General features: G+C 49.2%; 1 protein-coding gene across 1 annotated transcript in view; it reads right to left on the reverse strand.

Annotated features, from left to right (window-relative positions):
- Positions 1 to 26,138, reverse strand: part of CFAP58 (cilia and flagella associated protein 58) — a 90,465-nt gene extending 64,327 nt beyond the window's left edge. Inside the window, exons 1-9 of the mRNA XM_054035625.1 lie at positions 26,130 to 26,138; positions 21,299 to 21,628; positions 16,090 to 16,238; positions 13,165 to 13,321; positions 10,640 to 10,834; positions 8,201 to 8,338; positions 5,929 to 6,088; positions 4,203 to 4,285; positions 1,738 to 1,929 (exon numbers count right to left, since the gene is read on the reverse strand). Of these exons, the coding sequence (XP_053891600.1) occupies positions 1,738 to 1,929; positions 4,203 to 4,285; positions 5,929 to 6,088; positions 8,201 to 8,338; positions 10,640 to 10,834; positions 13,165 to 13,321; positions 16,090 to 16,238; positions 21,299 to 21,628; positions 26,130 to 26,138 (1,413 nt within the window). The remainder of the gene's footprint in view (positions 1 to 1,737; positions 1,930 to 4,202; positions 4,286 to 5,928; positions 6,089 to 8,200; positions 8,339 to 10,639; positions 10,835 to 13,164; positions 13,322 to 16,089; positions 16,239 to 21,298; positions 21,629 to 26,129) is intronic.
- Between the last annotated feature and the right edge of the window lie 1,795 nt (positions 26,139 to 27,933).

Here is a 27,933-nt window from a genome sequence, read left to right on the forward strand (position 1 = left end):
CACACCATATGAAATAAAGCAATACAGAAGGATAAAGCTTGCTCAGGAGGACAGGCAGGGAAAAAAGGGAGGAGGTGTTGCCTTATATATTAAAAATGTACACACTTGGACTGAGGTTGAGATGGACATAGGAGACAGACTTGTTGAAAGTCTCTGGATAAATATAAAAGGGGTAAAAAATAAGGGTGATGTCATGGTAGGGGGTCTACTACAGACCACCTAACCAGGAAGAAGAGGTGGATGAGGCTTTTTTTAAACAACTAACAAAATCATCCAAAGCACAGGACTTGGTAGTGATGGGGGACTTCAATTACCCCGACATCTGTTGGGAAAATAACACAGCAGGGCACAGATTATCCAACAAGTTTTTGGAATGTATTGGAGACAATTTTTTATTTCAGAAGGTAGAGAAAGTTACCAGGGGAGAGGCTGTTCTAGATTTGATTTTGACTTTGGAGGAACTGGTTGAGAATTTGAAAGAGGGGAATGAGAGAGTTCATGATTCTAAGGAATGGTAGGAATCTTACCTAACAAACTCAGGGAGTTGATAGGTAAGATCCCATGGGAAGCAAGTCTAAGGAGAAAAACAATTGAAGACAGTTGGCAGTTTTTCAGAGAGACATTATTAAGGACACAAAATCAAACTATCCGACTGCATAGGAAAGATAGGAAGTATGGCAAGAGAACATCCTGGCTTAACCAGGAAATCTTCAATGATCTAAAACAGCAGTTCTCAAACTGTGAAACAGCAGTTCTAAAACTGTGGGTCGGGACCCCAAAGTGGGTTGCAACCCAGAACTGATCCCTGCGGGTCCCCAACAGCCCCAGTATGTTTAAAAAAAAAACAAAAAAAACCCAACCCTGAGTGCCGCCCCCCTCCAGGTGCCACCCAAGCATATGCTTGGTAGGCTGGTGCCTGGAGCCGGCCCTGGTAGACATACCCACAGATCCCAGTGGCCTTGCCTGGCATATCACTGCAACCTTGCATACCTGGCCTTGAGAATCACTATGGACACATTCACTGGACCTCCCAGACAGAGCAGAAACACAGTAATGTGTCTTCATACACTGAGAAAGAGAAGTGACTTAAGCAGGAAAAAGGAAGGTCTTGATGAAGGAGCAACTTTGATTTGAACCTAGGCCCCTGAAGATAGTAACCTGGAAGTAATTAATCACTGAAACAATTTACCAAGGGTCAAGGTGGATTCTCCATCACTGACAAGTTTTAAATTAGATTGGATGTTTTTCTAAATATCTGCTCTAGGAATTATTTTGGAGAAGTTCTCTGGTCTGTTGTTATATAGGAGATTGGACTAAATGATCACAGTGGTCCCTTCTCGCCTTGGAATCTATAACTCTATGATCAGTTTGTAAAGATCACCATCTGGGGCAATACCAAGGCAGCAGAGCCAAAGAGAAGTTGGTTAAAATGTCAGGAAAATGTGGCAGAGGATGGACATGGCCCAAATTATTTTTAAACACATGGACGATAGGGGAGAAAAAAATATATGCTAGCCTAGAACGGTGTACAAATGTACAAGACAGTCCTGTGTGTAATGATCTGCCTAAAACCCACCAGCTTTATTAAAACCTTTGTAAACTCTCTGCAGACCATTGATCAATCCTACCTATCAGCTAAATCTAAAATGTCAGGAACGGAATCTGCTCTCCCTCCAATTTTGAGAGGGAGAGAGAGAGAGATGGATGAATCTTGTGTGTACACAAATCATCTCATACCTTCTGGGTGAGTTCACTAGCTTCATTGATATAACGGTCTCTCTCTTTTTCCAGCTGGTAGATGATCTTCCTCTGCTTCTGAGCCTCATCCTTATAGTTCTGAATTTCTTCTTCCAAGTTCCTCTTGGACTGTTCATGGAGCTTCACCAGGTTCAGCTGCTTTTGAGTGACACTGGCAGCCTTAAGCAAGTTCTGCAAAAAGAATCCCGAAACAATTACCATCCATGTCTGTCACTCAGAATGCTGCACTGTACATGCTATGTTAAACACTAGCTTCTGTCTGAGTGGGTTAGGGATGCCCTAGAGTCGTTACACCTTATCAGATTCGCTAAATTAAAGACACTCAGTCTCCAAATATGACCATGAGAATGTCTCCATGAGTCTAAAGCAGTGGTCCCCCAACTTTTTATGGCATGCCCACCCTTACCCATAATATAATCTCTCCGTGCCCCCCCCCCCCCCCCCGGAAGCCAGGGCCAGGAACAGGACCATGGTCGGGGCCAGGGACCAAGGCCGGAGCAGGGGCTGTGGTTGGGGCCACGGCTGGGAATGGAGCCACTGTTGAGGCCAGGAGTGGGGCCGAAGCCAGAAGCTGGGATAAGGCTGAAGGCCAAGGCCGGGAGCGGGAGGCGCGGGTTGAGGCTTGGGGTGGGGCTGGGCCACAGCCAGGAGCTGGAGCAGAGCCACGGCTAGGATGCAGTCGGTGCTGACAGCTGGGGCCGTGGTCAGTAGCGGAGGCGTGGCCGGGAGCCATGGGCTCAGGTCAGGGTCAGGGCAGGGGCCAGGGCTGGGGCTGGGGTCAGAAGTGGAGCTGGGGGCTGAGGCCAGGGCCAGGAGCAGAGCCGGAGCTGGAGCTGGGAGCCAGAGCCGTGTCTGGGGGCAAGGCCAGATTGAAGCTGGGGGCAAAGCGGGGCTGCTTAGCACTCCCTCCCCACCCCCAATGGGGGTTGGCCCAGGCTCCGCTGCACCCTGCCCCGAAAGCTCCTCTGCATGCCCCTAGGGGGGGCACACCCCACAGTTTGGAGACCACTGCACTAAAGAATGAGGCAGAGCCCTGTATTGGACTATTTTTTTAATCCTGCTCCCATCCCACCCTGCAATACCCACTCCCACCCACTCCCGCGTTGTTTCTTGCATCTTTATCCCGCTCCCACCCAAAACTTAGGTCCCACAAATGCCGCAAGAGACAGATTCCCCATGCTACTTAAAAAACAACAAAACAAAAAGCAAAAAAAACAACCCTCAGTTAATATATAATATACATAAAGGGAATTCGGACACAATTTTTACCACTCAAAGAATAAAACAAATCTCGCTTAAACCATGTAAAAAATACTTTAACTCCTGTTATAATAGACACTAAATTTCTTTCTATTCCTCACTTAAATTTAAGTATTAAAACCTTTATTTTTTAAAAAAAGAGAAAAACTTGCTTTACATTGCGGAAATTCTATTTATGATAAACTGACCAGAGATTTAGTTTTTTCCCACAAATTACTGCAGTTTGGGGTTTTTTGCCCACACAGTATTGACCTCAACAAAGTACATTTTACCCGCTCCCACTATTATAGCAGCAGGTCCTGCAGGACCCGTGAGCTCCCAGTCCTGCTAGAGAGCCCTAGAATGAGGCCGTATTTTTGAATTGGAAGTTGGGATACTGATGTTTGCATTACAGAAGGAATGGAGAGGGTTGTTCAGGAGGGGGGATAATGAAGGCAGTGAGGAACACCTTCCAGTCTCATTTTCTAGTAACCAGGTTGAACTTGTAAACTGAGCAAGGTTGGCCTACAAGTCACAGAAGGAGAATAAACAGGACACCAATATCTCAGTTTAATCAAGTTACTTTTCTAACCTCACTTTAAAAGATCCTTCAAAACTAAAGAATCAGTTTTTCACCTTCTTCAAAAGGTGACCCCGTAATAGACTCATTCAGGATGCAGAACAATGTTTGATTCTCAACCAAGTGAGGAACCTAAAGAATCACATTATAGAGTCAAATCTACCAAACTCAGTTTCGGAAATACCAATAAGCACAAGATATTAGTGCCTGGTATAAGAACCCTGGACACATGAAAAATGGTCAGCATGAGAAATGAATCTAAATGGTGGCAGGAGAGATCAGGGTTAAAAACAGACAAGGCTGTGATGCAGACAGATGGTGTGTTTTTTATTAGCACAGCCCTAATTTGACTAGATTAACATTAAACTCAATATGTTGTAGATACTACAAGCAGAGGAGTAATCAACTGCTTAGAATATCAAATAACACGTTTGCAATAAAGGCAAATGCACATAACACTTACAGCCCCCTGCTGTTTTATATGCTAATACTAAGAAGTCCCTTTTGTGTTCACAGGTATAATGTTGTTTCAATTCATAGAAAGTGGGAGAGCATGGTTTAAGCTACAGACATCTCATATTCAAGGCAAGATATTTGTTTACCAGTGTTAGCAAAGCAAGCTCACCTTGTTTAATATGTCCCTTTCTCTCACCAGCTCATCTATGGCTTTCTTATCAATTTCTACCTGTCTTTTAGCAATCTCCAACTCTAAAAGCAAGAAAAAGATTATTAAACTCTGGGTTCAAATTGCGTAGCTGGAAAAAAACAAAGGTCTGTGAACTTTTCAAAAAGCTTTATTAATATTATATAAATGGAGATATAATTTATGACCTCGATTTGCAAATTCAGGTGCCTAAATTTAGGGAAATTAATCCATATTTACAGGTTTCAGAGTAGCAGCCGTGTTAGTCTGTATCCGCAAAAAGAAGAACAGGAGTACTTGTGGCACCTTAGAGACTAACAAATTTATTAGAGCATAAGCTTTCGTGGACTACATCATCCGAAGAAGTGGGCTGTAGTCCACGAAAGCTTATGCTCTAATAAATTTGTTAGTCTCTAAGGTGCCACAAGTACTCCTGTTCTTCTTAATCCATATTTAGGCACTAGCGGAGCATTAGGCCAAGATTTTCAAAAGGGACGAGTGATTTTGGATGCCTCTGATTTTAACTTGTGACACCGTGAAGGAGCTGGATTTTCAGAAAATGCTGTGCACTCTGAAAATCAGGTCCTTTAAAGACATCTCAAGCTTAGCATCCAAATGGTGAGTCTCTTGAAATCACTAGTTCCTTTTGAACATATTGGATTTAGATTTATAGAGTTGTTTTAATCCCTTTTGGTCAAATCCAGGCCTGGCATAAAAGGGCATAACTCCATTGGCTTCACTGGAGCTGCTCCCACTGAAGGCAATCTAGATTTGGCCCTTCATCCAAATACACAGAAGAATAAATCACTAACAAAATAAGTAAGAGGAAATATGCGTCTGAAGGAGAAACGGACATGCTGCTATCGGGAAGGCTGAGCTGCAGGCAACACAATGCACTGGAATGCATGAGAACAATCAAAGTTGCCAGGAGGTGCGTTATCTGTTGCCTTTCTCACCCATTCAAAGACAGAGCTGCATGTCCTGTGTCTTCCCTTTCACCCCAGCATGAGGCCAGATCTGATGAAGCAACAGCAGAATGGCTGTTCTCTTTGAGAGAGACCCTTATCTTTTCCAGTTATGGAGATATGAATATGAAAGACAGCACGTCCCATACATAAAGTCATATAAAATACTTCATGTCCCATATGTGCCGGTCAGTTCAGTATACAACCTACAGACTAGGCAGCGCACAGGGAAGCTTTTACTGAGGCAACATGTCCACACTAGGTATATAGCAGAATGGGGCTTTATATTTCAGCACTTCGCTATAATTCAATCTATTAATACATTGTGCTAGAGTCATCTCTGTACTGGTATCATTGTAGGGGCACAAAACTGCTGGGGCAAAAGAATGCCCTGCTTGTGCCTTCTTCCAATCATCCCTCTGCATCAGGGGCTGGTGCACCAGCAATACAGACTGGCACAGAGACACACACCGTGAGGGTATTTCCTGGGGTGGGAAGGGTTACACCTGCCTCACAAAGGGGCTGCAGATCAGGCCCTTTATATTTTCACCCAGCACATGCTGCACTGTGTGAAAATTCCAAAGACCTAGGAGAGGCATTACAGCCATAGTGCTATGCAGGTCCCTTTCATATGGTCCCATACGGGGCACCGAAGAGGCATGAGCTTGACTTGGAGCATACACCAAATGAACATTATAACAAACAACACAACAGTGCCAACACAACAGTGCTTTGATTCCTACCTCTCTCTAGTCCAGAGATTTGGTTTTTTAGGGTATCCCTCTGGTATTCTGCTTCAACTTTTTGTTCCTCTGCAACACGCAGTTTTCTCTGGATAACTTCTCTTACCTTGGAGAGTTTTGAAATTTCATGACGCATCTGAGTCACCTCATCCTCCCTCATCTGTGTAGAAACAGAAGGGAGAGCGGGTGAGAAGGACAATCCATTTAGAATCAGCAAAAGGAAATGCTTCTTTGCTTAGCATATAGTTTCTTTACAGGACTCCGTGGCACAGGAGGCCACTAAGATAAATGCTGTGGCTGGATTTAGAAAAAGACTGGAGAATGGCACCACTATTAAAATAATTTAAACAAAGCCAGCTGAGGCAAGGAGAAAGGTAATCAAATCTCATGCTTCAGGGCATAAGAGAGATCAATAAAGAATTCCCAGCTGCAGTCCATGCACAGCACTGCACAACTGGTTCAATGGATTAGGTCTGAGTAGCCTTGCCTTTCAGTGAAACATCAGCTACTGGTGACTGATGGTCTGATCTGATTCTACATCCCTAAAAGCAGGAAACTGTTAATCTACAGCTTTAAAAACCAAATCTTTGAGTCCACATCACGTTATGGAATCAGGACATGAAACTATTGATCCAAGACACTGCACTAAAATGTTGCCAGTAGTGATCACTGCACTAGTGACTGCAGCCAATCAATACATCAGAAATAATCCCCACATCTACTAAGAAACAAATATACAATTGCCCTGCAGTTGCAGCAACGCCATCACATTTTAAGCCTTCCACATCACAGTGTGCACTGCCCCATTCATAGAATCAGTCACTGCTAGGGACCTAATCCTGTGAGATGCAAATACCTCCTGTGAGGAACTGTCAGCAGGACTTGGACACATTCAAACACTGGACTTCAAGAAATTTGCAAACATTTCCATCACTCGGTGCTAGAGGTGCTTAGTACAATGCCAGAGGTGTCTACACACTGCAGGATCAGGCCCCACCTACAGCACCTACCATAATGGGGTCATGGCCCATGACTAGGGCACCCACAAGCTACCGCAATACAAATAAATAATAACTGGACAGCACCTTAACAATGAATTTTCAGAAATCTGTGCTCATAATCCGATGAAGTGTTGAGCTCCAACTTCCACTGAAGTGAGGATCAGGCCCTAACACGGCTACTATCTGCCTTTGCACCCACCTTGAACCTTGTACTCAGTTCCCATTTGAACACATTGTTTGTTAAATTTTATGCAAAGATGATACTGCTGGGAATAACAATTATGCTAGCTAACCGGGCAGAGTAATCTGTTTTTTCAATAGGTAATAAAAGTGCCCTTCCAGTGTGCACAGCAATACAACAGAAAAACAAACTCCTACCGTGAAATCTCACCGGGGTTCCAGAACAGGATCTTTATGTTACAGTAGCTCTGGACAGATCTTCTAACATGCCTGTTGTCGTTTGTTTTCATTGTTTTAACCAATAGTGCCCACTGCAAGAAAGCTTCTTATCAGCAACTGACCTCTTTTAATTAGCTGAATCAGTTGTACTTTACTAAAGTTTGATCACCTATTCCTTTTCTGTCCTGTTTTCTAATATAGCCAGTGTTGTAACTGCAGCCATGCTCTTGGCTGGGGGAGGTCAGATTCAGCAGACATATAGTAATAATATCTACAGTGCCTTTCATTCCCAAAAGCTCTTGAAATGCTTTAAAAACCGTATGTAGCAGTCACTTTACCCACTGATGAAATGCAGCTACCTCTGGAGTGGTGCAAAACAGCTTTTTAACAGTGCACAGCAACACAAGATAACGGTTTAGGTCAGCAAGCAAACAACACCATACTGATTTGTATTTAACTTCCCCAATTGATGCCAAAGAGGAAATTTAAGAAGGCAGGATGTAGTTACGTACACTGGAAGTTGGCTGGGACAGTTATTATTCCTATATATTATTGGCTTCCAGCAGCACTCACAATATGCTAATCACTATACGAACATAAAGGCAGGCACAGCCTCTCCCCCAAAGGGCTTACAATCTAAAAAAAGCCATTGCCTTTGTGAAAAATATCATGAGGTCTTTAATGATCACAAGTAATCAGGACCTCAGTTTTATGTCTCATCTGAAACAGCACAGTATGATCTGGTACTAGACTGGGATTCTGGTATAGTACCTGACTCAGAGGGAAGAATGTCATCTACTGAATCACCTGCATCAAATTCCCGACAGCAGAGGGATATGTCTGATGCCATGCAAATATGAGCTGGTACTTACTTTCAGCTCCACTGTTTTCTGCTGGTTCTCCTGTGTTATTTGTTCAAAGGCCATGCTGTGCTGCTCGTTCTCTTGCTGGAGTTTAGAGTTTCTTGTCTGAAATTGCTCAAGTTCTTTGGCAGCTCTTTCATTCAGGATCTGTTAGATTATGAAACAATCCAGATAATTCTTTTCAATCTAATTCTAATGTATCTACATAGACAGACTGGCAGCACCTTGAATCGCCCTGGGGGATCAGAGCTACTGAAGATTTTTCTCTTGATAGAAATTGTTCTTTATCCCTGATGAAATTATTAATGTGCCCAGAAATATGATAAATGTTCAACGGCTGGGAAAAATGACAACGTAGCCAGCATCATTTTCTCTGGGAGCTTTGCAAGTCTCCCTCACAGGTGGTGGATAAATATTTTAATGCCTCTTTGCCATTTGGCAGGCATCACATACCCAGCAACTCGCTACAATCATTGCAAATGAGTATGAGATTCAAATAATTTTAATCATCTGAGGGGCAGGGGAGCTCTATTTTAGCAAGCAAATCCTACATTAATATGCCTATAACACTTCCTGGAGTGCGCAGTTTGCTGACATCAGGGCACAGCTATTTTTCCCCTTTAATCTGTCTTCAATCAAAAGCCCAGAACAGCAGTTTCATGGTTTATACGGAGAATATATATTTCGATATTGGAGCTGCCAGACTTTTCTTCTGCTTGATGGGACTTCCCCTGGCAGACATTACTTTATAAGTGAGGAAAGAACTATCATCATATTTTTCGGTTCAAGCATCTATGTGTGGCAGATCAATATGTACCGTGCTGCTTAAAAAAAAGGGTGTGTGGAGAATTTCCCACCCCCATTGCGTGCTGGGAGCACAGAGAGATATGGGAGGTGAGCATAGTGGCTTCTGCAGCATAGAAGAGCCAGAACTCAGTTGTAATGACTATGAAAGGGATTCTTTATTGGAGCTGCTGTGGTTCTCTGACATAGGGTCATAGAATCACAGAAGATTAGGGTTGGAAGAGACCTCAGGAGGTCATCTAGTCCAACCCCCTGCTCTCCCTAAATCCTGGGCTAAGAAACCATGGACAGAGTACGGAAGTGATGAGAAAGCATTAGAGAAGAGTATGACAGAGCATGTTGCAGTGTGTAATAAGGGCCTCTTGGGGATATCTGAGCTAATAAACCTTGGACTGGGTTTGGTTGATCCTGGAACTGTTCTCCAGGGCTGCGCCAGACCCTATCCTGTTCTGAGAAATAATCGAGTTTTCCCTTCAACTATTCATGTGAATTGTGTTTTATTTAGACTTTATACTGAATTAACAAAAACATTGACAAAGGCTTCTACCCACACTGACTCTTAGACCTGAGGGGACGATAGAACCATAAATTTATAAGACACACACAACTCCTCCAAAACTTTCCCTTGAGGAAACATTGCTTTATAATTATTAGATCTCTTATGCTATTTACTGAAATTGCTTCTGTGGGCGCTTCTCAGAGTCATGGGAAATAGATGAACGATACAAACTAGTAGCAAAACACTGCTTTAGGACTTTGCCAGAAAACCGGTTTGAAAACAGTACTTGGTTAAAAAAATAAAAAGACAATACTTCACACTTCTCTAGAGACTTTTATAATGTTTATACAAACATTCATTAGCTAAACTTCACAGTAAATTTGAGCCGTAGGTAAGTGTAATTTTTCCCAGTTTTCCGATGGGGAAACCAAAGCACAGAGGTTTCCCAACACAACACAGCAAGTCTTTTGCAGAACTGGGAATATAATCTGAGTCCAGACTGCCAGTCTGCTGCTCTGACCACTAAACCACACCAGCTTTGGGATATTTGGTCCCAGTCACTGTGGTCTTTGCAAGAAGAGTCCTAAAAATCGTCATCAACCAGGTGGAAAACCAAACGCCTTTAAGAGTGAAAAAAATAATTTGTCTATAAGAAAAGGATAATACTGGACTGTCATGCATTACTATTTTAATTAGGATTTAAACATCAAGACTGATATTTTCAACACAGCCTAAGGGATTTAGGCACTCTCATTCCAATGAATTTCATTTGCATTTGGGCACCTAAATCTTTTCGGTTCCAATGTAAATACCAGCCTAACATACTAACATGATTGAAGCAGAACATATCTGCATTCTGGCCAGAGTATAGAAAGTCTCCTTTTACCATACATAATGATCCTGAGGCCATTTCTTGCCACAAATCTTTAGGTACTACTCCTTGTTGATTTCAATGGGGGCTTCTGTTTAGTATGATATAGCCCCTCCAGTGACAGAGAGATCATCTTGATGATCTAATGGGTCTTCTCCATCCCTCCTTCTCTTATGAAAATGCTAAAAGAGCAATCTAATTTCCTGTGTGTCTGACATCTGACCCTGATACTATTACCAGTTTGTGTTGGAGAAAACAGAATCACCTACTGTACCTTCTGTTCCTTGAGCTGCTGTTCCAGTTTTAGGAGCTCCTCTTTGTTCTTCAGCACATGCTGCTGCAGTCCCTTTATTTCACTCTGCTTGTTGTCCATTTCCACTTGAATGTGTTTAAGCTCCTTCTCCAGTTTGTCCTTCTTTCGAGACTCCCGGGATGCCTCATTCTGACGCATCTGGATTTCCTGCTGGAACTGCCGTCACACAGTGACAGAGGAAAGAAAGAAGTTAGGGCCTTGCCTGTCTTTTATTCAAACAAATCAAGTACAGTTTCCCTTTATTCTTATTGTGCTTACCTTTGAGACCCAGTGGCTTTTGTTTAATACTGCCTTCCACTGGATGGAATATGGAAGAACTGCTCAGAGGTAAACAGGCTCCCCTCTTAGGAGAGCTATGTTTTTGGAACCCCAGATGATGGGCTCATATTATTAATTACAAGGATTTCTTAGTCATCAATCACCATACCCTAAAAGAATCCAGCCAGAAGGCTCTGATGGATTCAACAGAGCAGAGGATACCCACCGCAGCTGAGAGTACCTGCCACCCAAACGCCATGGTTTTGACCCTGAGGACTAACAGCAAGAACATTCCAGTAGGGATCCAATGGGGCTCTTCGGATGTTTTCATTTGTAAGTTACCCCATCTGATCCTTGGTTTACAGTCACAACACTAACTTGGGCTCCAAGCTATGTTGCCAGGGCAATGGTTTTACTTATTGTACCTCACCAAACAAGCCATTTTTATCAACATTTATTACACACAAGTAAACAGTAAAGACGGAGGGGGAAGCCAGATCACCAAGGCAACATTCGTTGCAACATCTGCGCTTACTCCCTGCCTCTCTATAGAATCTTTTAAAAGGAAAAGCCCCTCACTTAACAGACTATAATGGTGTCAACTATCTTCCGCCTCCCTGGCCCAGCACCCCTCAGAGCCAGCAGGGGACAGGGAAGAGTCAGGAGGGCTGGTCCACCATGGACCATTCTGACCAGCACAGAATAGAACAGTCCTGTGCAGCTCCACCTAAGCCAAGGCCACCACTGCCTGCCCCTTCAGCTGCGCCAACCACGAGCTAAGGATGGAGCCCTCTGTCTCAGGGCTGTAGCTCAGTTTCTGGAAGGGCCAAAGCACGCTCCACGGCACACAAGCTATCAGTGATGACGACCAATGAGCAAAAAGTTTGGCTCTCTGGTTCTGTTAAGCATCCCAGCTTTTTAAGGCTCCTTCCAGTGATTCTCCCCTCCCTCTCTGTGGCCCATCCCTAGTCCTCCAATGTTTCCCTCCCTTCGATAAGCTCACAGACCACACCCTCCTAATAGCCTTCAACAGACCTGGGTTCTCTCCCTGCTTAAGGTAGACAACAGTAGACGACAGCTCCTCTTCCCAATGACCACTGCCATCCCATGAAGATCTCATCATGCGACCTAGCAGATCCGATGGTCTACTTGTTGAGGCAGGGCTACTCTAATTTCAGATTTCATGGCTCTGTGCCTCAGAGGTAATGCGTGGCCCAGGAACACATGATTTGGACTTGCTAGAGTCTAGATAAAAGGTTGCCAGAAGTGATGGGCTTCCGGGACCCACTTCCTTTGGATGATCCCACTGAAGGGTCCCAGGGCAGGTTGCAGAGAGTGGACTGTGACTATGGTGAGAGCAGAGAAACAATGTGATCTGATTCCATGAAGAGTAAAACATACCTGTAAGTCTAAGGGCTGGGGAAGGTCTTCCCCAGTAAATGTCTGAAAATGTTTTCCCCTGCTTGATATCATCTACTCTCTGCTCAGGAAGTGAGAAACCAGGACTTGCTATGGAACCCAGGTGTCCCACATGGCAGTGCAGAGCATGACCCCAGGCCTGCTTTACTGTTTGTGCCTGACAAGAAGCCCTGGTGCTAGCTAGAAGGATATATCCACCTCTCTTTGTTTTTCCACTCTTGATTTCAGGTCTCTCCTTCTTGCCTCCTCTTCCTTCTGCTGTCTCTTTCTCCCCTCCAAATCACACTCATATTATTTTCTTTCACCTCTCCTTCCCCCATTGAATTTCTCCTTTCTGCGCATGGGAGCCTCCCATTATCCCCTGGCCTCTTGCTCTCTCCCCCTTTACATGTCCCCTTACATATTCTCAGCCTTCTACACCTCCAGCAGGCTTCTGTAGTAAGAGAAACATATTCACAGTATGATAACCCTCAAGGATAGGAAACCTCCTGCAGACACGGAAGCTTCAAATGGAGGAGGGGACAGCCTCAAAGCGAGAGGAAACTATGATTTAGATATCGCCTTCAAATGCAGGAGATTTGGCAACTCTGGAAGGAGTCAATAGTTGACAAACTGCTTTGCAAAGAAAATAGCAGCGAAATAAGGCAAAAGATATAAAGCACTGATGATGAACTCCTCACTGAGCCTCCTGAAAAGGTCTGGGATGTGAAATGACCGGTAGCAGCACAGTAGTTAATGGCGATCAATTACAAAGGTGGGTAATGGTTCAGGACAAAGACGACTACTGCAACCTGGTGAGCTGCACTGACCTGAGCAATGCTTTGTTCCGCCTCATTTTTTGCCCTCTCTGTTTCTTGCTGTTGCTCTGTAGCTTGGATTAGATTTTCACGTAACTTCACAACCTCTGACAAGAGCTGGTCTCGCTCCTTTGTTACTTCTTCCTTAAACCTCAGCAAATCCCGGATACTGGAAGAAAGGAAATAATAGTCAAGCAATGTCGCTGTCTCCTTTGGGCTCTCTCTGATACCAGAACAAGCTGTTTTGTGATGGTTGGGAGTTTAAAAGTCACTTATTTCATTTTGAACAGATTTTGAATTAGTCCACTGCAGCTGCCAATCAAATACATGGGCTACCTACTATTTTCATTAAAGAGTCATGATCAAGGCAGATAGACCCAAAATTTAACCTACCACTCCATAAATAATACTGTCTTTATTTTCACTGCCCTCTTGGGTCTAAAAATCCCACCAATTCCCCCAAACAAGTGTTGTAACAGACAAAAATTCCAGCTTCTCCACCCTGTGCCCCTTGGAAAGTCTTTCAGCCACCTCATTTTTGCACTACTTTCCAGGTTCCTCGCACTGCTGCATCCACTCTCTTTGCCACCCATCTGGCTGGGGTGGCTGTACTGATGAGGTCTTGCTGCTGCACAAGTCATAAATAAATGACACTTCCTGATCTGAGGAGCTAGCAGTCAAACTCTCTTCGTATTATAGCAGCACCTACAGGCCCCAACTGAAATCAGAGCCTCGCGGTGCTAGGCACTGCATAAATGCAAAGTAAGAGACAATCCCTGTCTTGAAAAGTTTACTGCATAAATATACAAGACAGGTAATGGATGGGAGAACACAGAGAGCGACAAAAGCAACTGGCCCAAGATCATCCAGCGGGCCTGTGGCAGAACTGGAAAGAGAATCCAGGTCTCCCAACTTCCAGTCTCTAGTCCAGGAGTCGCCAAACCACAGCTCGCGAGCCACATGCGGCTCTTTTACAGTTGAAGTGCGGCCCATGGAGCCCCCACCGGCCCCCATTCTCCACCTACCAGACTGTGGGGGGAGCTCGGAACTTCTGTCCTGTGGCAGCGTGGTAGGGCTAGGGGCTTCTGCCTAGCAGGGAGTGGGAGCTCAGGGCTGAAGCCCCAAGCCCTAGCAGGCTCACCCTGCAGTGCTGAAGCCCCAAGCTCCGGTAAATGCGCCCCGGCTCTCAAATTTCTAAAGATAGTCAGAGGTGAGTAAGTTTGGCCACCCCACTGTACCACGCTGCCATCACGAGTGCAAACGTTTGCAGGATCAGGCTCTCAAAATCAGACACAGATCAGACAAGCCAGGCTGGCCGATCCTAGGAAAACTGATAACTTACATTTTCATCTGGCCTCTCTGGGCCTGATCCAACACCCATTAAACTCAATGGACCTGATTTTCTGTTGTCCTGCACTTTGCATCGTCATTTGAACCAGTGAAAAGTGAGTGCAAAGTGGAAGTAAAACACTACTATTTTGATTTACACTCACTTTGCATTGGTGTAAGTGACTACACAAAGTGCAGGGCAATGGACAACCAGCCCCACTGAGTTCAATGGTAGGGTTACCATTTGTCCGGATTCTCCCGGACATGTCCGGCTTTTTAGGTTAAAAATAGCGTCCGGGAGGGGGAATTTGTAAGTATCTTAAAATGTCCAGCATTCTTCCCCCCTCCCTCCCCCGCAGAGCACGGGGCAGGTGATAGGGCGGCCAGCTGGATTGAGCCACTAGCGTGGGGCTCTAGCAGCCAGAGCCTCTCCTCCCCTTCCCCGCTCCTCTCCCTGGCAGCTTCAAATCACTGGCCAGGCGGCCTCCGGCAGCCTCCGGCAGCTCTAGAGCTCCTCCCTTCTCCTCCTCCTCCTCCCCTGCTGCCCAGCGTGCCGCTCCCTGGGGAGAGCCGGGGCACGGTTGTTCTAACCTGCTTTTGCAGGAGGGAGAGAACCACCCCGCAGCAGGGAAAACAGAGAGTTTAGCTCCTGTCTGGAGCCCAGGTGTCCGTTTCCTCGTGGGGTGCTGGTCATGCCCTCGCTGGAACGGAGCGGGGGCAGGGGGAAGGTGACTGCGGGGTACTTGACCGATGGAAAGGACGCCTGGCAGTGGTAGTCGTGCCCAGCCTGGTGCTGGGCGCTTGGGGATAGATTTTGGGGAAGATTTAAAAAAACAAAGCCCCAGACAGATGATGGTTAGAGGCCTTGGGGGGTCCCGCCCATTAATGTCTTCTGAAGTCTCCCCACCCCCAGACCCTCTGAGCCAGTTGTGGCTGTGTCCAGATGCCCCCGGGAGCGTGCTGCGGAGCGGCATGGTAAGGGAGCCAGGGGGTTGGAGAAGGGACGGGGGGTTCTGGAGGGGGCAGTCAAGGGACAGGGAGTAGGGGGGGTTAGATGGGTTGGAGGTTCTGGGGGGAGTTGTCAGGGGGCAGGGGTGTGGAGAGTGGTCGGAGCAGTCAGGGGACAGGGAGCGGGGGGGTAGATGGGTTGGGAGTTCTGGGGGGGGCAGTCAGGGCACAGGGAGTGGTTGGATGGGCGTGGGAGTCCTGGGGGTCTGTCTGGGGGCGGAGATGTGGATAAGGGTCGGGGCAGTCAGGGGACAGGTAGGGGGTAAGGTCCTAGGGGGGCAGTTAGGATGGGTGGGTCTCAGGAGGGGGCAGTCAGGGGACAAGAGCAAGGAGGCTTAGGTAGGGGATGGGGTCCTGGGGGGCAGTTAGGGGCAGGGGTCCCATGAGGGGGCAGTCAGGGGACAAGGAGCGGGGGGCGTTGAGGATTCTGAGGGGGGCAGTCAGGGGGCAGGAAGTGGGAGGGAGTGGATGGGGGCAGGGTGGGGGAGGGGCTAGGGTGGGGCTCCTCCCCCCGTGTCCTCTTTTTTGATTGTTGAAATATGGTAACCCTATTCAATGGGCATTGGATCAGGCTCTCTCTCTTTCATGGAGATAACTTACTTGTGCTCTTGACCCAGTGATAATCCAGATCCTTGCTCCACTAATTTAGTCAGGTTCATAATTTCCTCTTTCAGTGAGAGAATGGTTTCCTTTGCTTTCTGCTCCTTGTCATAGGCTGCATCCACCATTTTCCAGGCCTTTTCAATCTCCTGGGGAAATCATGGGAAAACAGTTTAGCAAATTAAATTGGATTCAGAATGAACAACAAAATGAAAACTAATTATGTTTCGTCTTGGTTAATTAATAATACAGGTTTTGGTGGACTATTCGCTGTGGTCAGTGCATATTATACTAGGTCAGTCAAGCGCTATCCATTTATACTCAATTGAGGATCTGGTCCATTTTCTCTAATAGACACACTGGCCTTTACATTTGCAAAGTCTTGTTGTAAGATTTTGGTTGCATGACTCCCACTGAAGCCAATGGGAGTTTTATGGCCAAAAACTCACTCAACTCTGAGGCTACGTTTTCACTATGGGGGGCGGGGTCGATTTAAGATACGCAAATTCAGCTACGCGAGTAGCGTAGCTGAATTCGACGTATCCGAGTCGACTTACCCAGCTGTGAGGACAGCGGCAAATCGACCTCCGCGGCTCCCCTGTCGACGGGCTTACTCCTACCTGCACTGGTGGAGTACAAGTGTCGATTCGGGGATAGATTGTCGCGGCCCGACGAGACGCGATAATTCGATCCCCGAGAGATCGATTTCTACCCGCCGATTCAGGCAGGTAGTGAAGACGTAGCCTGAGACTTCATGTCTTAAGGGATATTAAAAAGATCACAAATCTGTCTTAAAATGTTTCATCTACTCTAGTTACAAGTAACACCTAAAATCATTATAACTGAGATTAAAGTAGGGGGGAAAAGACTTTTTTCCAGTGTACTTTGTGCATTTGTTGACGGGACTGTCACAGTTCAGTGCAACTGCACCTGTATTCCCTCTCCATGGTCCCTCAAGGCCATCCAATACCTGTCACAGAGACTATTTCCACAAAACCACTTCAGTTGTTTCCCGTGTAGAGTTAGTGCGGCCCTGCTTCAACAAAGCACTTGAGCATGTGCCTAACTTTAAGCCCGTATGTAGTCCTATTGACTTCACGTGTCTTAGTTTAAGCAGTACATCTCTACCCCGATATAACATGAATTCAGATAAATGCGCTAAAGCAGTGCTCCGGGGGGGCGGGGCTGTGCACTCCGGCGGATCAAAGCAAGTTCGATATAACGTGGTTTCACCTATAATGCAGTAAGATTTTTTGGCTCCCGAGGACAGCGTTATATTGGGGTACAGGCATATTCAGAGCTGTAATGGAACTACTCTGTGCTTACATTTAGGCAGATGCTTACATATTTCGCAGAATCGGAGTCCTAGTCAGCCTCCTTTGGTTGTAGGTGGGGTGTTTTTTGTTGTTGGTTTTTTTTTTAGGAGGGAGAGCTGGGGGGTGTCTGGAGAGAGGAAAACTTTTTGTAATAGGAAAATGTGGTTGTGACACCACAAAAATTGCCAGATGACTAAGGCACAGTTGCAGTATCTGAAGCTGCTTTTAACTTTTTTTTTTAAATTTACTAGATTCCATGTTAAGAGTGTCCCTTTAATATCTTATGAAGGTTGTGTAACAAACAGATGGAAGTAAGGAAGTTAACAGTCAAGGCTGGTAATTGTCTCTAACTCTCAGTATTGTGGGAGAAGACAAGAAAGGCAAGCCAAAAGTACTAATTAAGACTCAAATGCCAGACTTACTAGGAGTTTGGAGACTTGTCTCAGATTTAGACCCCAAACCTTTCACTGCAACTCTGTATAGACATTAGGGTCTGCGCTAGTAGATCCCGATATCAGGGCTCCCATCCAACTCCCACTAAAGTCATGGGGAATATTTTTATTAACTTCATTTGAACTTGCAACTTTACTCAGGTGAGTATTCTCACAGAAGTCAATGGGACTACTCAGGTAAGTAATGATTGCTCACCTGAAAGTAAAGGTCACAGGGTTGGGCCTGTAGATCCTTATACTCTCTATGACAAAAATTCAGTTTGCATACGCACTGACCTAGGGCAATATGTAAACAGGAGACATCCTGAATGGGATTTTGCCATTTACTTTAGCTGGAACCAGACCAAGCCTAATGTTACCTAATCGTAGTAATCTGTTTCTAACTTCAGGTGGAGGAATGGGAGGTTGCTTCTTTTACATTCAAGATTAAAAGAAAGGAAATTTCTGAAGATGGAAACCTCTGTTTTTAAAAAATCACATATTACTCATTGGAAAGATAGGACTTAGAAAATACAGAGCATGTCATAATCTTTTAGATAATCAGCTTATAATTAGTCATTTAAAAATGCATTGCAGTTTATTGCATAATTAACACCAGAGACTGAGCTATACTTGATGTTTGTACTAACCGTCCAGAAAATTTATGGAAAAGATTTCTGGTAATTTTGAAGCAGCTAGTTCATAAGCTGTAACTGCTTCACTGTATTGGTGTTTAAGTAACAAAAGTGATTGCACCAATTTAAATTTTTAAAGACTGGGGGCTTGCCTACACATTCAGTGTTGCAGTAGTGCTTAATGAAGACACTACCTGCAGGGATGGGAGAGCTTCTCCCATTAGCATAATTAATCCACATCCCTGAGTGGTATCTATGTCAACGGCACAGCGTTGTCTACACCAAGAGTTCGGTCAGTATAACTGCATTACTCAGGAGTGTGGATTTGCCACATCCCTGACTGATATAGTTATACCGACCTAAGTCTGTAGTGTAGACCAAACCTGAAAATGAGTAGTGCTGGTTAACAGCCCTGGAGAATGAAGTCCTGTTAGCCAGAGCAAGGGCAGTGCAGGCTTCTGAACACTGCTCTGATGATGTCCTGCCATCCTAACCTGGTGGGACATCTCTAGAGGCAAGTGTGAAATTCATTCTCTGTGGTTCAATTCAGTACTTAGCTCTTTGTTGACAGTCACATCAGAGAAGCTATTATTTGAAGTGTACATAAGAAAATGGATTGAAACCATAAAACACAGCGCTGAGCAGCCTCAAATGGTAACAACTATTGATCACTATTGACCTGGGCCACTTTCCTGCAATCTGATCTAAAGGGTCAGGCCTCTGCACCTGAACACTTCAACAGGACTTCACAAGGTGCCTGGGTCTGCTTCTGCTGTTCAGACTGCAGGAGTAGGGCCTTCTTTTGGATTTGACCTAGTGATCTAGAAGGAAAAGGCTCTGCACCCATTACCTCCATGATCCAGCCACTCACCAACATTTAGGTCTTCACTTTTATTGTTTTTACAGGAACAGCCCCAAGCGAATTCTCTTTTCTCTAGCACACACTGTGACAAAAGACCCAGGGCACGGCCACAGCTGGCCCGAGTAAGCTTACTCAGGCTTGCGGGGTTCAGACACTGTGGCTATAAAACTGCAGTGTAGACATTCAGACTAGGGCTAGAACCCTGTCTCTGAGACCCTGCAAGGATAGGAGGGATCTCAGAGCACAACTCCAGTTCAAGCCCAAGTGGCTACACTGCAATTTTTAGCCCTGCAGCCTAAGCCCCGCAAGCCCGAGTCCGCCGACCTGAGCTCGGAGACTCGGCGCTGCAGGTTTTTCATTGCTGTATAGACATACCCACTGAACCATCAGCATGGATTGCTGATTTTGTTTTAATTTAGTAAAGGAAATATGCCTCAAAGTTCTATTGGGATTTGAATCTACTTGATCATTTGCATTATGAACATCTGACGATCTTTTCAAAGTAACTAGTTAGTGAAATGACAGTGAAGTACAGTGAAATTAGGATTAGTCATAGGATTCCTTTTCAGACAGCAAAACAGCATGCAATTTTGAGGGTACGCTGAAAAAAATCAATAGCAACTAGAGAGTTTCTCAAAGACATGATAAGATCATTTTTGTAACAATGTCACAGGGATACCTGAATATTAGCCCAAAGATTAAGCCTGTTAGCCAAGCTGAACAATACCTGTGCTCTATGCTCCCACATCAGCACATCCCTGTGCTTTAAAAGGGTAAGTTATGAGCTGCTTATTGTGCACTGTCTCTCTAACTGTAACAGATTGTCAAGCACCCTTCCCACGCCAGTCTCTCGGCTGCTACAATGGTGGGTGCTGTTACCCTGTACATCCCTTCAGCCTCATGGCTGCTGAGATTAGCAGAGATAATATCCTTCCCACTCTACCCCTCTTCAGCTTTATGGCATTTGTGAGAGGGTTTCTCTGCTATCCTCTCACCCTCCCCAGCTGCCACTTTTTAAGTCTACTTGCCCATGAACAGTTCCAGTGCCTGCCTCCACTCCTGCCCAGATAGGAGCGGAGTGAAATTGACATGATTCACATCAGTTTCACAACTGTCTACAAGGATCTAATTAGCAACAGGAAAAACCTGCAAGATTCTAGACTGTTTTCATTCTGCCGCAACTTGGGAAAGCCCTAAGCAGTAGCGGAGGCACAATAACATCTTCTGGGTGTGGTGTTCTGTCCCATCTAGTGACACCGAGACCACTTAGAGTCTACTATTAATGAGTCTACTCTACAGCCTTAGCTTTTAGCTCATGCACTGAGGTCCCATGTTCGATCCCGCCTGCCAATGACCAGGGTCTGTCGGTGTTACATCTGCAGACTTGGGATGACAGCACTCCCAAGAATTTACACTCAGATCACATATGGAAGGTTGTCTTCTCAAACATAAGGACAAAAAGCTTAGTATTTTTAATGAAAATTTACAAAAGTTGATGACACTCCCCTGGGGAAAAATCCTACTTGCAATAGGCAGGTGAATTTTTCATGTCTTGCCAATATTTAAAATGTATACAGCATTTCAGAAACATCAACTAAATAATCTCAAAATGCCCTTGTGAAGTATTTAATATTACTCCCATTTTACAGATAAATCAGCTTAGGCACAGAATTAGTAACTCCTTTGAAGCCAACAGAGTAAGAGTGGATTGTGTAAATAAGCACAAAATTAGACTGATAGATGTTAAGAGACATGCCCAATGCAACACAGCAAGTCAGTAGCAGAGCAGAGGTTAGACAGAAGGGTTCAGCTCCCAACTCTATATTCAGTCCACTAGCTCACATCACTTCTCTATTGCAGAACTACATCTTCAAGACATTGAACTGATGAAAATTTTCCCTCAGCTTACTTCTGTGTCCTCCATTAAATATTTTCTGCTCATATTTAATTCTATTTAAATTTTACCCTCTTCAGTGATGTTATCGTCGTCTGATCATCTTGAGAGAGCTTCAGGGCTGCAGCCACTTTAGCCGAATTCACCACAATCTCAGCATTCAGCTCCCTGCATTTTGACATGAGACGCCTTTCATTTTCGTAGGATTTCTTCATAACCGTGTGGAGCTTCTCATATTCTATCCGGAATTTCTCCAGACTTTTATCTCCCATAAGTTCACTGATGACTTCTTGGAAGTCTTTTTCCAGTGCTTCGAAGGCATTTTCTTCTACACACAGTCTGTCATACCTTTCCTGTATTAAATAAGGTGGATAATCAATTAGCAAGAGGAGTTCAAAAATCTCAGTTTTTCCAGCAGATGACCACAAGAGATAACAGCAATATATTAATGACAGCTCATTGGTAACTAACCATGATGTAAACCTTCTGTGTAGCAGCTCTCTCCCGTATGAAATTCACATTCCATTCTATTTTTTAAATAGATATCCATTAATTCTACTGAAATAACTTGATCTTCAAACAGTTGGAGCTCCTGAAATTGAGCATGACTACTCTAAAACTAGGTCTAAAAAGAAGCCACTGTTGCTTCTTAGCCGTGCATTTTAACCCCAATTCTTCTGTGTACCCCACATCCTCCAGTCAGCTATATGCTCTCTGCAAAGATATTTCCAGCACATCATTGTCGCTCAGCCAAGTTTGGCTCTGCCACTGACAGTATCATCCCATTATCAGGAAGTTCTACAATTGGCCCTTTCACCCAGGGAGTTTTGATTACTCTCCGCTATGTGGACAAATTTTGCCAGCCTGGGGTCTGGAGACCCAACTCAACAGTTATTGATAGCATTTTCCTATTTTCATGGTAGTGAGAATTCCATGCTAGTCTGAGAAAACTACCCCCTCAAACCCTGCCCCCTCCCCGCCCCAGAAAAACCCTATAGATGTAGGTTACCAAGTCAGCACACTCAGGCCACATTCTGCTCTCCTTACTCACACAAGTAGTCCCACTGATTCACAGGGGAAAACTTGGTGAATAAGAATAGCAGGATTTATTCCTCCCAATTACTTGGGATTACATGGAGTCGAGTTTCTCAGGATATGTGGATAACCAGGATATGTGGACACCAGATCCTCACCCACCCATCCACCCACCAAAATTTAGGTAAATTCAGATCTAGATTTAAACCCTGTGATTCAGCCTTTTCTCTATGCCAAACTGAACTAGGACACTGAGTCCAAATTCTCCATATCTCTGCAGAGGTTCTGACTGGGATTTGATTCCAGATTCAAACCAGAGGTCCATCTTTATTTGAAATTCTGTAGGAATCATAGGATGAAACAGAGCAAAGGAAATGTAATCTGAGTATCAGAAAAAGAAAAGTGTTCCCAACAGTGTGGAATAGTGGGAGCTGCAATTGGCCAAACCTGCAGACGCAGCAGGTAAACAAACTGGCGCGGGCCAAAGATTGCGGATCCCTGACTTAGAGATTAATGAGACTGCTACAGCATTAGTTAAGGGCCAAGGGGCTTTTATCTCATGCAGTAGAGGCTCATACACTAAGCTCCAGCGATCTCAGGTTTGAGATCCCACCCTGCAACAACTGGGATTGGGACTTGTCAGTGTTACCTCAGTGTTACCTCAGCCCACTGCACTGCTCTCATAGGGAGGAGGACGGGAGTGGGTCGCAAGGGGTGCCAGACCCAGCAAAGGAATGTCTTTATTAATTGGGTTGCTGAAGGGCACACTTTCAGCACGATCTTACCAAAGTTGCTGCTCCCAGATTATGACAGACATCCCTGTCTTTTCTCAGAGTACTTTAAACACCATGGTTAGGCACTTGGGGACACTTACATTGGTGACACATACACAGGAGCTCCAAGCCACAGGGCTCAGCTGGGCTGAGATGCTAATGAAGGAAGGGGCAGGACAGAGACGGGGGAGGAGAGAAGGGGATAGGGAGGAGAGGGCAATAGCGGTAGCGAGGGGGGGTGCTCAGGGAGGGGGAGGGGATGGGGAAGAGGAGGAGGAGAGAAGGGGGGAAGAGGGCAATGGGGAGAGGGGAGGGAGAGGGGAAAAGAGGGGACAGGGAGGAGAGGGCAATGGGGGTGGCGAGGAGGGGTGCTCAGGGAGGGGGAGGAGAGGAGGAGAGAAGAGAGGGAAGGGAGGGCGAGAGAGGGGTGCAGAGAAAGATGGGAAGAGCAGGCGGCTGGGAAAGGGAAGAGGGGTGGGCAGGGGAGCTGGGAAGGGAACAGGGGTGGGCAGAGGAGCTGGGAAGGGAAGAGGGATGGGCAGGAGGGATGGGGAAGGGAAGAGAGGTGGGCAGGAGGGATGGGGAAGGGAAGAGGGGTGGGCAGGAGGGCTGGGGAAGGGAAGAAGGATGGGCAGGAAGAGGGGTGGGTGGGCAGGAGGGCTGGGAAAGGGAACAGGGGTGGGCAGAGGAGCTGGGAAGGGAACAGGGGTGGGCAGGAGGGATGGGGAAGGGAAGAGGGATGGGCAGGAGGGATGGGGAAGGGAAGAGGGGTGGGCAGGAGGGATGGGGAAGGGAAGAGGGGTGGGAAGGGGAGCTGGGGAAGGGAAGAGGGATGGGCAGGAGGGATGGGGAAGGGAAGAGGGGTAGGGAAGAGGGATGGGCAGGAGGGATGGGGAAGGGAAGAGGGGTGGGCAGGGGGGCTGGGGAAGGGAAGAAGGATGGGCAGGAAGAGGGGTGGGTGGGCAGGGGAGCTGGGGAAGGGAAGAGGTCTGGGCAGGAGGGATGGGGAAGGGAAGATGGGTAGGGAAGAGGGATGGGCAGGGGAGCTGGGGAAGGGAAGGGGGCTGGGCAGGGGAGCTGGGCAGGAGGGATGGGGAAGGGAAGAGGGGTGGGAAGGGGAGCTGGGGAAGGGAAGAGGGATGGGCAGGAGGGATGGGGAAGGGAAGAGGGGTAGGGAAGAGGGATGGGCAGGAGGGATGGGGAAGGGAAGAGGGGTGGGCAGGGGGGCTGGGGAAGGGAAGAAGGATGGGCAGGAAGAGGGGTGGGTGGGCAGGAGGGCTGGGAAAGGGAACAGGGGTGGGCAGGAGGGATGGGCAGGGGAGCTGGGGAAGGGAAGAGGGCTGGGCAGGAGGGATGGGGAAGGGAAGAGGGGTGGGAAGGGAAGAGGGGTGGGCAGGGGAGCTGGGAAGGGAAGAGGGGTGGATGGGCAGGAGGGCTGGGGAAGGGAAGAGGGGTGGGCAGGGGATCTGGGGAAGGGAAGGGGGCTGGGCAGGAGGGATGGGGAAGGGAAGAGGGGTGGGCAGGGGATCTGGGGAAGGGAAGAGGGCTGGGCAGGAGGGATGGGGAAGGGAAGAGGGGTGGGCAGGAGGGATGGGGAAGGGAAGAGGGGTGGGCAGGGGATCTGGGGAAGGGAAGAGGGCTGGGCAGGAGGGATGGGGAAGGGAAGAGGGCTGGGCAGGAGGGATGGGGAAGGGAAGAGGGGTGGGCAGGGGATCTGGGGAAGGGAAGAGGGGTGGGCAGGAGGGATGGGGAAGGGAAGGGGGCTGGGCAGGAGGGCTGGGAAGGGAAGAGGGGTGGGCAGGAGGGATGGGGAAGGGAAGGGGGCTGGGCAGGGGAGCTGGGAAGGGAAGAGGGCTGGGCAGGAGGGCTGGGAAGGGAAGGGGGCTGGGCAGGAGGGCTGGGAAGGGAAGAGGGGTGGGCAGGAGGGATGGGGAAGGGAAGAGGGCTGGGCAGGGGATCTAGGGAAGGGAAGAGGGCTGGGCAGGAGGGCTGGGAAGGGAAGGGGGCTGGGCAGGAGGGCTGGGAAGGGAAGAGGGGTGGGCAGGGGAGCTGGGAAGGGAAGAGGGCTGGGCAGGAGGGATGGGGAAGGGAAGAGGGCTGGGCAGGAGGGCTGGGAAGGGAAGGGGGCTGGGCAGGAGGGCTGGGAAGGGAAGAGGGGTGGGCAGGAGGGATGGGGAAGGGAAGAGGGCTGGGCAGGAGGGCTGGGAAGGGAAGGGGGCTGGGCAGGAGGGCTGGGAAGGGAAGAGGGGTGGGCAGGAGGGATGGGGAAGGGAAGAGGGCTGGGCAGGGGATCTAGGGAAGGGAAGAGGGCTGGGCAGGAGGGCTGGGAAGGGAAGAGGGGTGGGCAGGAGGGATGGGGAAGGGAAGAGGGCTGGGCAGGGGATCTAGGGAAGGGAAGAGGGCTGGGCAGGAGGGATGGGGAAGGGAAGAGGGCTGGGCAGGAGGGATGGGGAAGGGAAGAGGGGTGGGCAGGAGGGATGGGGAAGGGAAGAGGGCTGGGCAGGAGGGCTGGGAAGGGAAGAGGGGTGGGCAGGAGGGATGGGGAAGGGAAGAGGGCTGGGCAGGGGATCTAGGGAAGGGAAGAGGGCTGGGCAGGAGGGCTGGGAAGGGAAGGGGGCTGGGCAGGAGGGCTGGGAAGGGAAGAGGGGTGGGCAGGAGGGATGGGGAAGGGAAGAGGGCTGGGCAGGGGATCTAGGGAAGGGAAGGGGGCTGGGCAGGAGGGCTGGGAAGGGAAGAGGGGTGGGCAGGAGGGCTGGGGAAGGGAAGAGGGGTGGGCAGGGGATCTGGGGAAGGGAAGGGGGCTGGGCAGGAGGGCTGGGAAGGGAAGAGGGGTGGGCAGGAGGGCTGGGAAGGGAAGAGGGGTGGGCAGGAGGGCTGGGGAAGGGAAGGGGGCTGGGCAGGAGGGATGGGAAGGGAAGAGGGGTGGGCAGGAGGGATGGGAAGGGAAGAGGGCTGGGCAGGGGATCTAGGGAAGGGAAGGGGGCTGGGCAGGAGGGCTGGGAAGGGAAGAGGGGCGCATGGGGAGAGCAGGGGTGCGGGCGGGAGAAGAAGGGGAGGGGAGCGTGGGGGCGAGGGCGCGGGAGGGGCTGCTCACCTCGCTCATCTTGCCGCGGGGCAGGGGCCGCGGCCGGTGGCTCAGGCCCGGCGCTGGCCCGGGGGGCGGCGGGTCCCCGCGGGGAGGGCCGGGGGGGGGGGGGCGGGTTTCGGCGGCTCCGCCGGGTCTGGCTCCCGGGAAGCGGCTGTGTACACGGGCCGCCTCCCCGTCTCCTAGCAACCGGCTCCCCCGCCCCCTCTGCTCTCTGCAGGGACGGGGAGGCTGGGGCAGTGGGTGTGGGGTGTGGGGACGGAGCAGGGCGGGGATGAGGTGGGGCGGCGAGGAGGTCACTAGGACAGGGGGAGTGGGGACGGAGCAGGGTGGGGATGAGGTGGGCGGCGAGGAGGTCACTAGGGCAGGGGGTGTGGGGACGGAGCAGGGCGGGGGATGAGGTGGGGGGCGAGGAGGTCACTAGGACAGGGGGTGTGGGGACGGAGCAGGGCGGGGGATGAGGTGGGGGCGAGGAGGTCACTAGGACAGGGGGTGTGGGGACGGAGCAGGGCGGGGGATGAGGTGGGGGGCGAGGAGGTCACTAGGACAGGGGGAGTGGGGACGGAGCAGGGCGGGGGATGAGGTGGGGCGGCGAGGAGGTCACTAGGACAGGGGGTGTGGGGACGGAGCAGGGCGGGGGATGAGGTGGGGCGGCGAGGAGGTCACTAGGACAGGGGGTGTGGGGACGGAGCAGGGCGGGGGATGAGGTGGGGCGGCGAGGAGGTCACTAGGGCAGGGGGTGTGGGGACGGAGCAGGGCGGGGATGAGGTGGGGCGGCGAGGAGGTCACTAGGGCAGGGGGAGTGGGGACGGAGCAGGGCGGGGGATGAGGTGGGGCGGCGAGGAGGTCACTAGGACAGGGGGTGTGGGGACGGAGCAGGGCGGGGGATGAGGTGGGGGGCGAGGAGGTCACTAGGACAGGGGGTGTGGGGACGGAGCAGGGCGGGGGATGAGGTGGGGGGCGAGGAGGTCACTAGGACAGGGAGTGTGGGGACGGAGCAGGGCGGGGATGAGGTGGGGCGGCGAGGAGGTCACTAGGGCAGGGGGAGTGGGGACGGAGCAGGGCGGGGGATGAGGTGGGGGGCGAGGAGGTCACTAGGGCAGGGGGTGTGGGGACGGAGCAGGGTGGGGATGAGGTGGGGCGGCGAGGAGGTCACTAGGGCAGGGGGTGTGGGGACGGAGCAGGGTGGGGATGAGGTGGGGGGCGAGGAGGTCACTAGGACAGGGGGAGTGGGGATGGAGCAGGGCGGGGGATGAGGTGGGGGGCGAGGAGGTCACTAGGGCAGGGGGTGTGGGGACGGAGCAGGGCGGGGATGAGGTGGGGGGCGAGGAGGTCACTAGGGCAGGGGGTGTGGGGACGGAGCAGGGCGGGGGATGAGGTGGGGGGCGAGGAGGTCACTAGGACAGGGGGTGTGGGGACGGAGCAGGGCGGGGATGAGGTGGGGGGCGAGGAGGTCACTAGGACAGGGGGAGTGGGGATGGAGCAGGGCGGGGGATGAGGTGGGGCGGCGAGGAGGTCACTAGGACAGGGGGTGTGGGGACGGAGCAGGGTGGGGATGAGGTGGGGCGGCGAGGAGGTCACTAGGACAGGGGGTGTGGGGACGGAGCAGGGCGGGGGATGAGGTGGGGGGCGAGGAGGTCACTAGGGCAGGGGGTGTGGGGACGGAGCAGGGCGGGGGATGAGGTGGGGGGCGAGGAGGTCACTAGGACAGGGGGTGTGGGGACGGAGCAGGGCGGGGGATGAGGTGGGGGGCGAGGAGGTCACTAGGGCAGGGGGTGTGGGGACGGAGCAGGGCGGGGGATGAGGTGGGGGG

This window comes from Malaclemys terrapin, chromosome 7 (assembly GCF_027887155.1).
Source record: "Malaclemys terrapin pileata isolate rMalTer1 chromosome 7, rMalTer1.hap1, whole genome shotgun sequence".
Lineage (NCBI taxonomy): Eukaryota > Metazoa > Chordata > Testudines > Emydidae > Malaclemys > Malaclemys terrapin.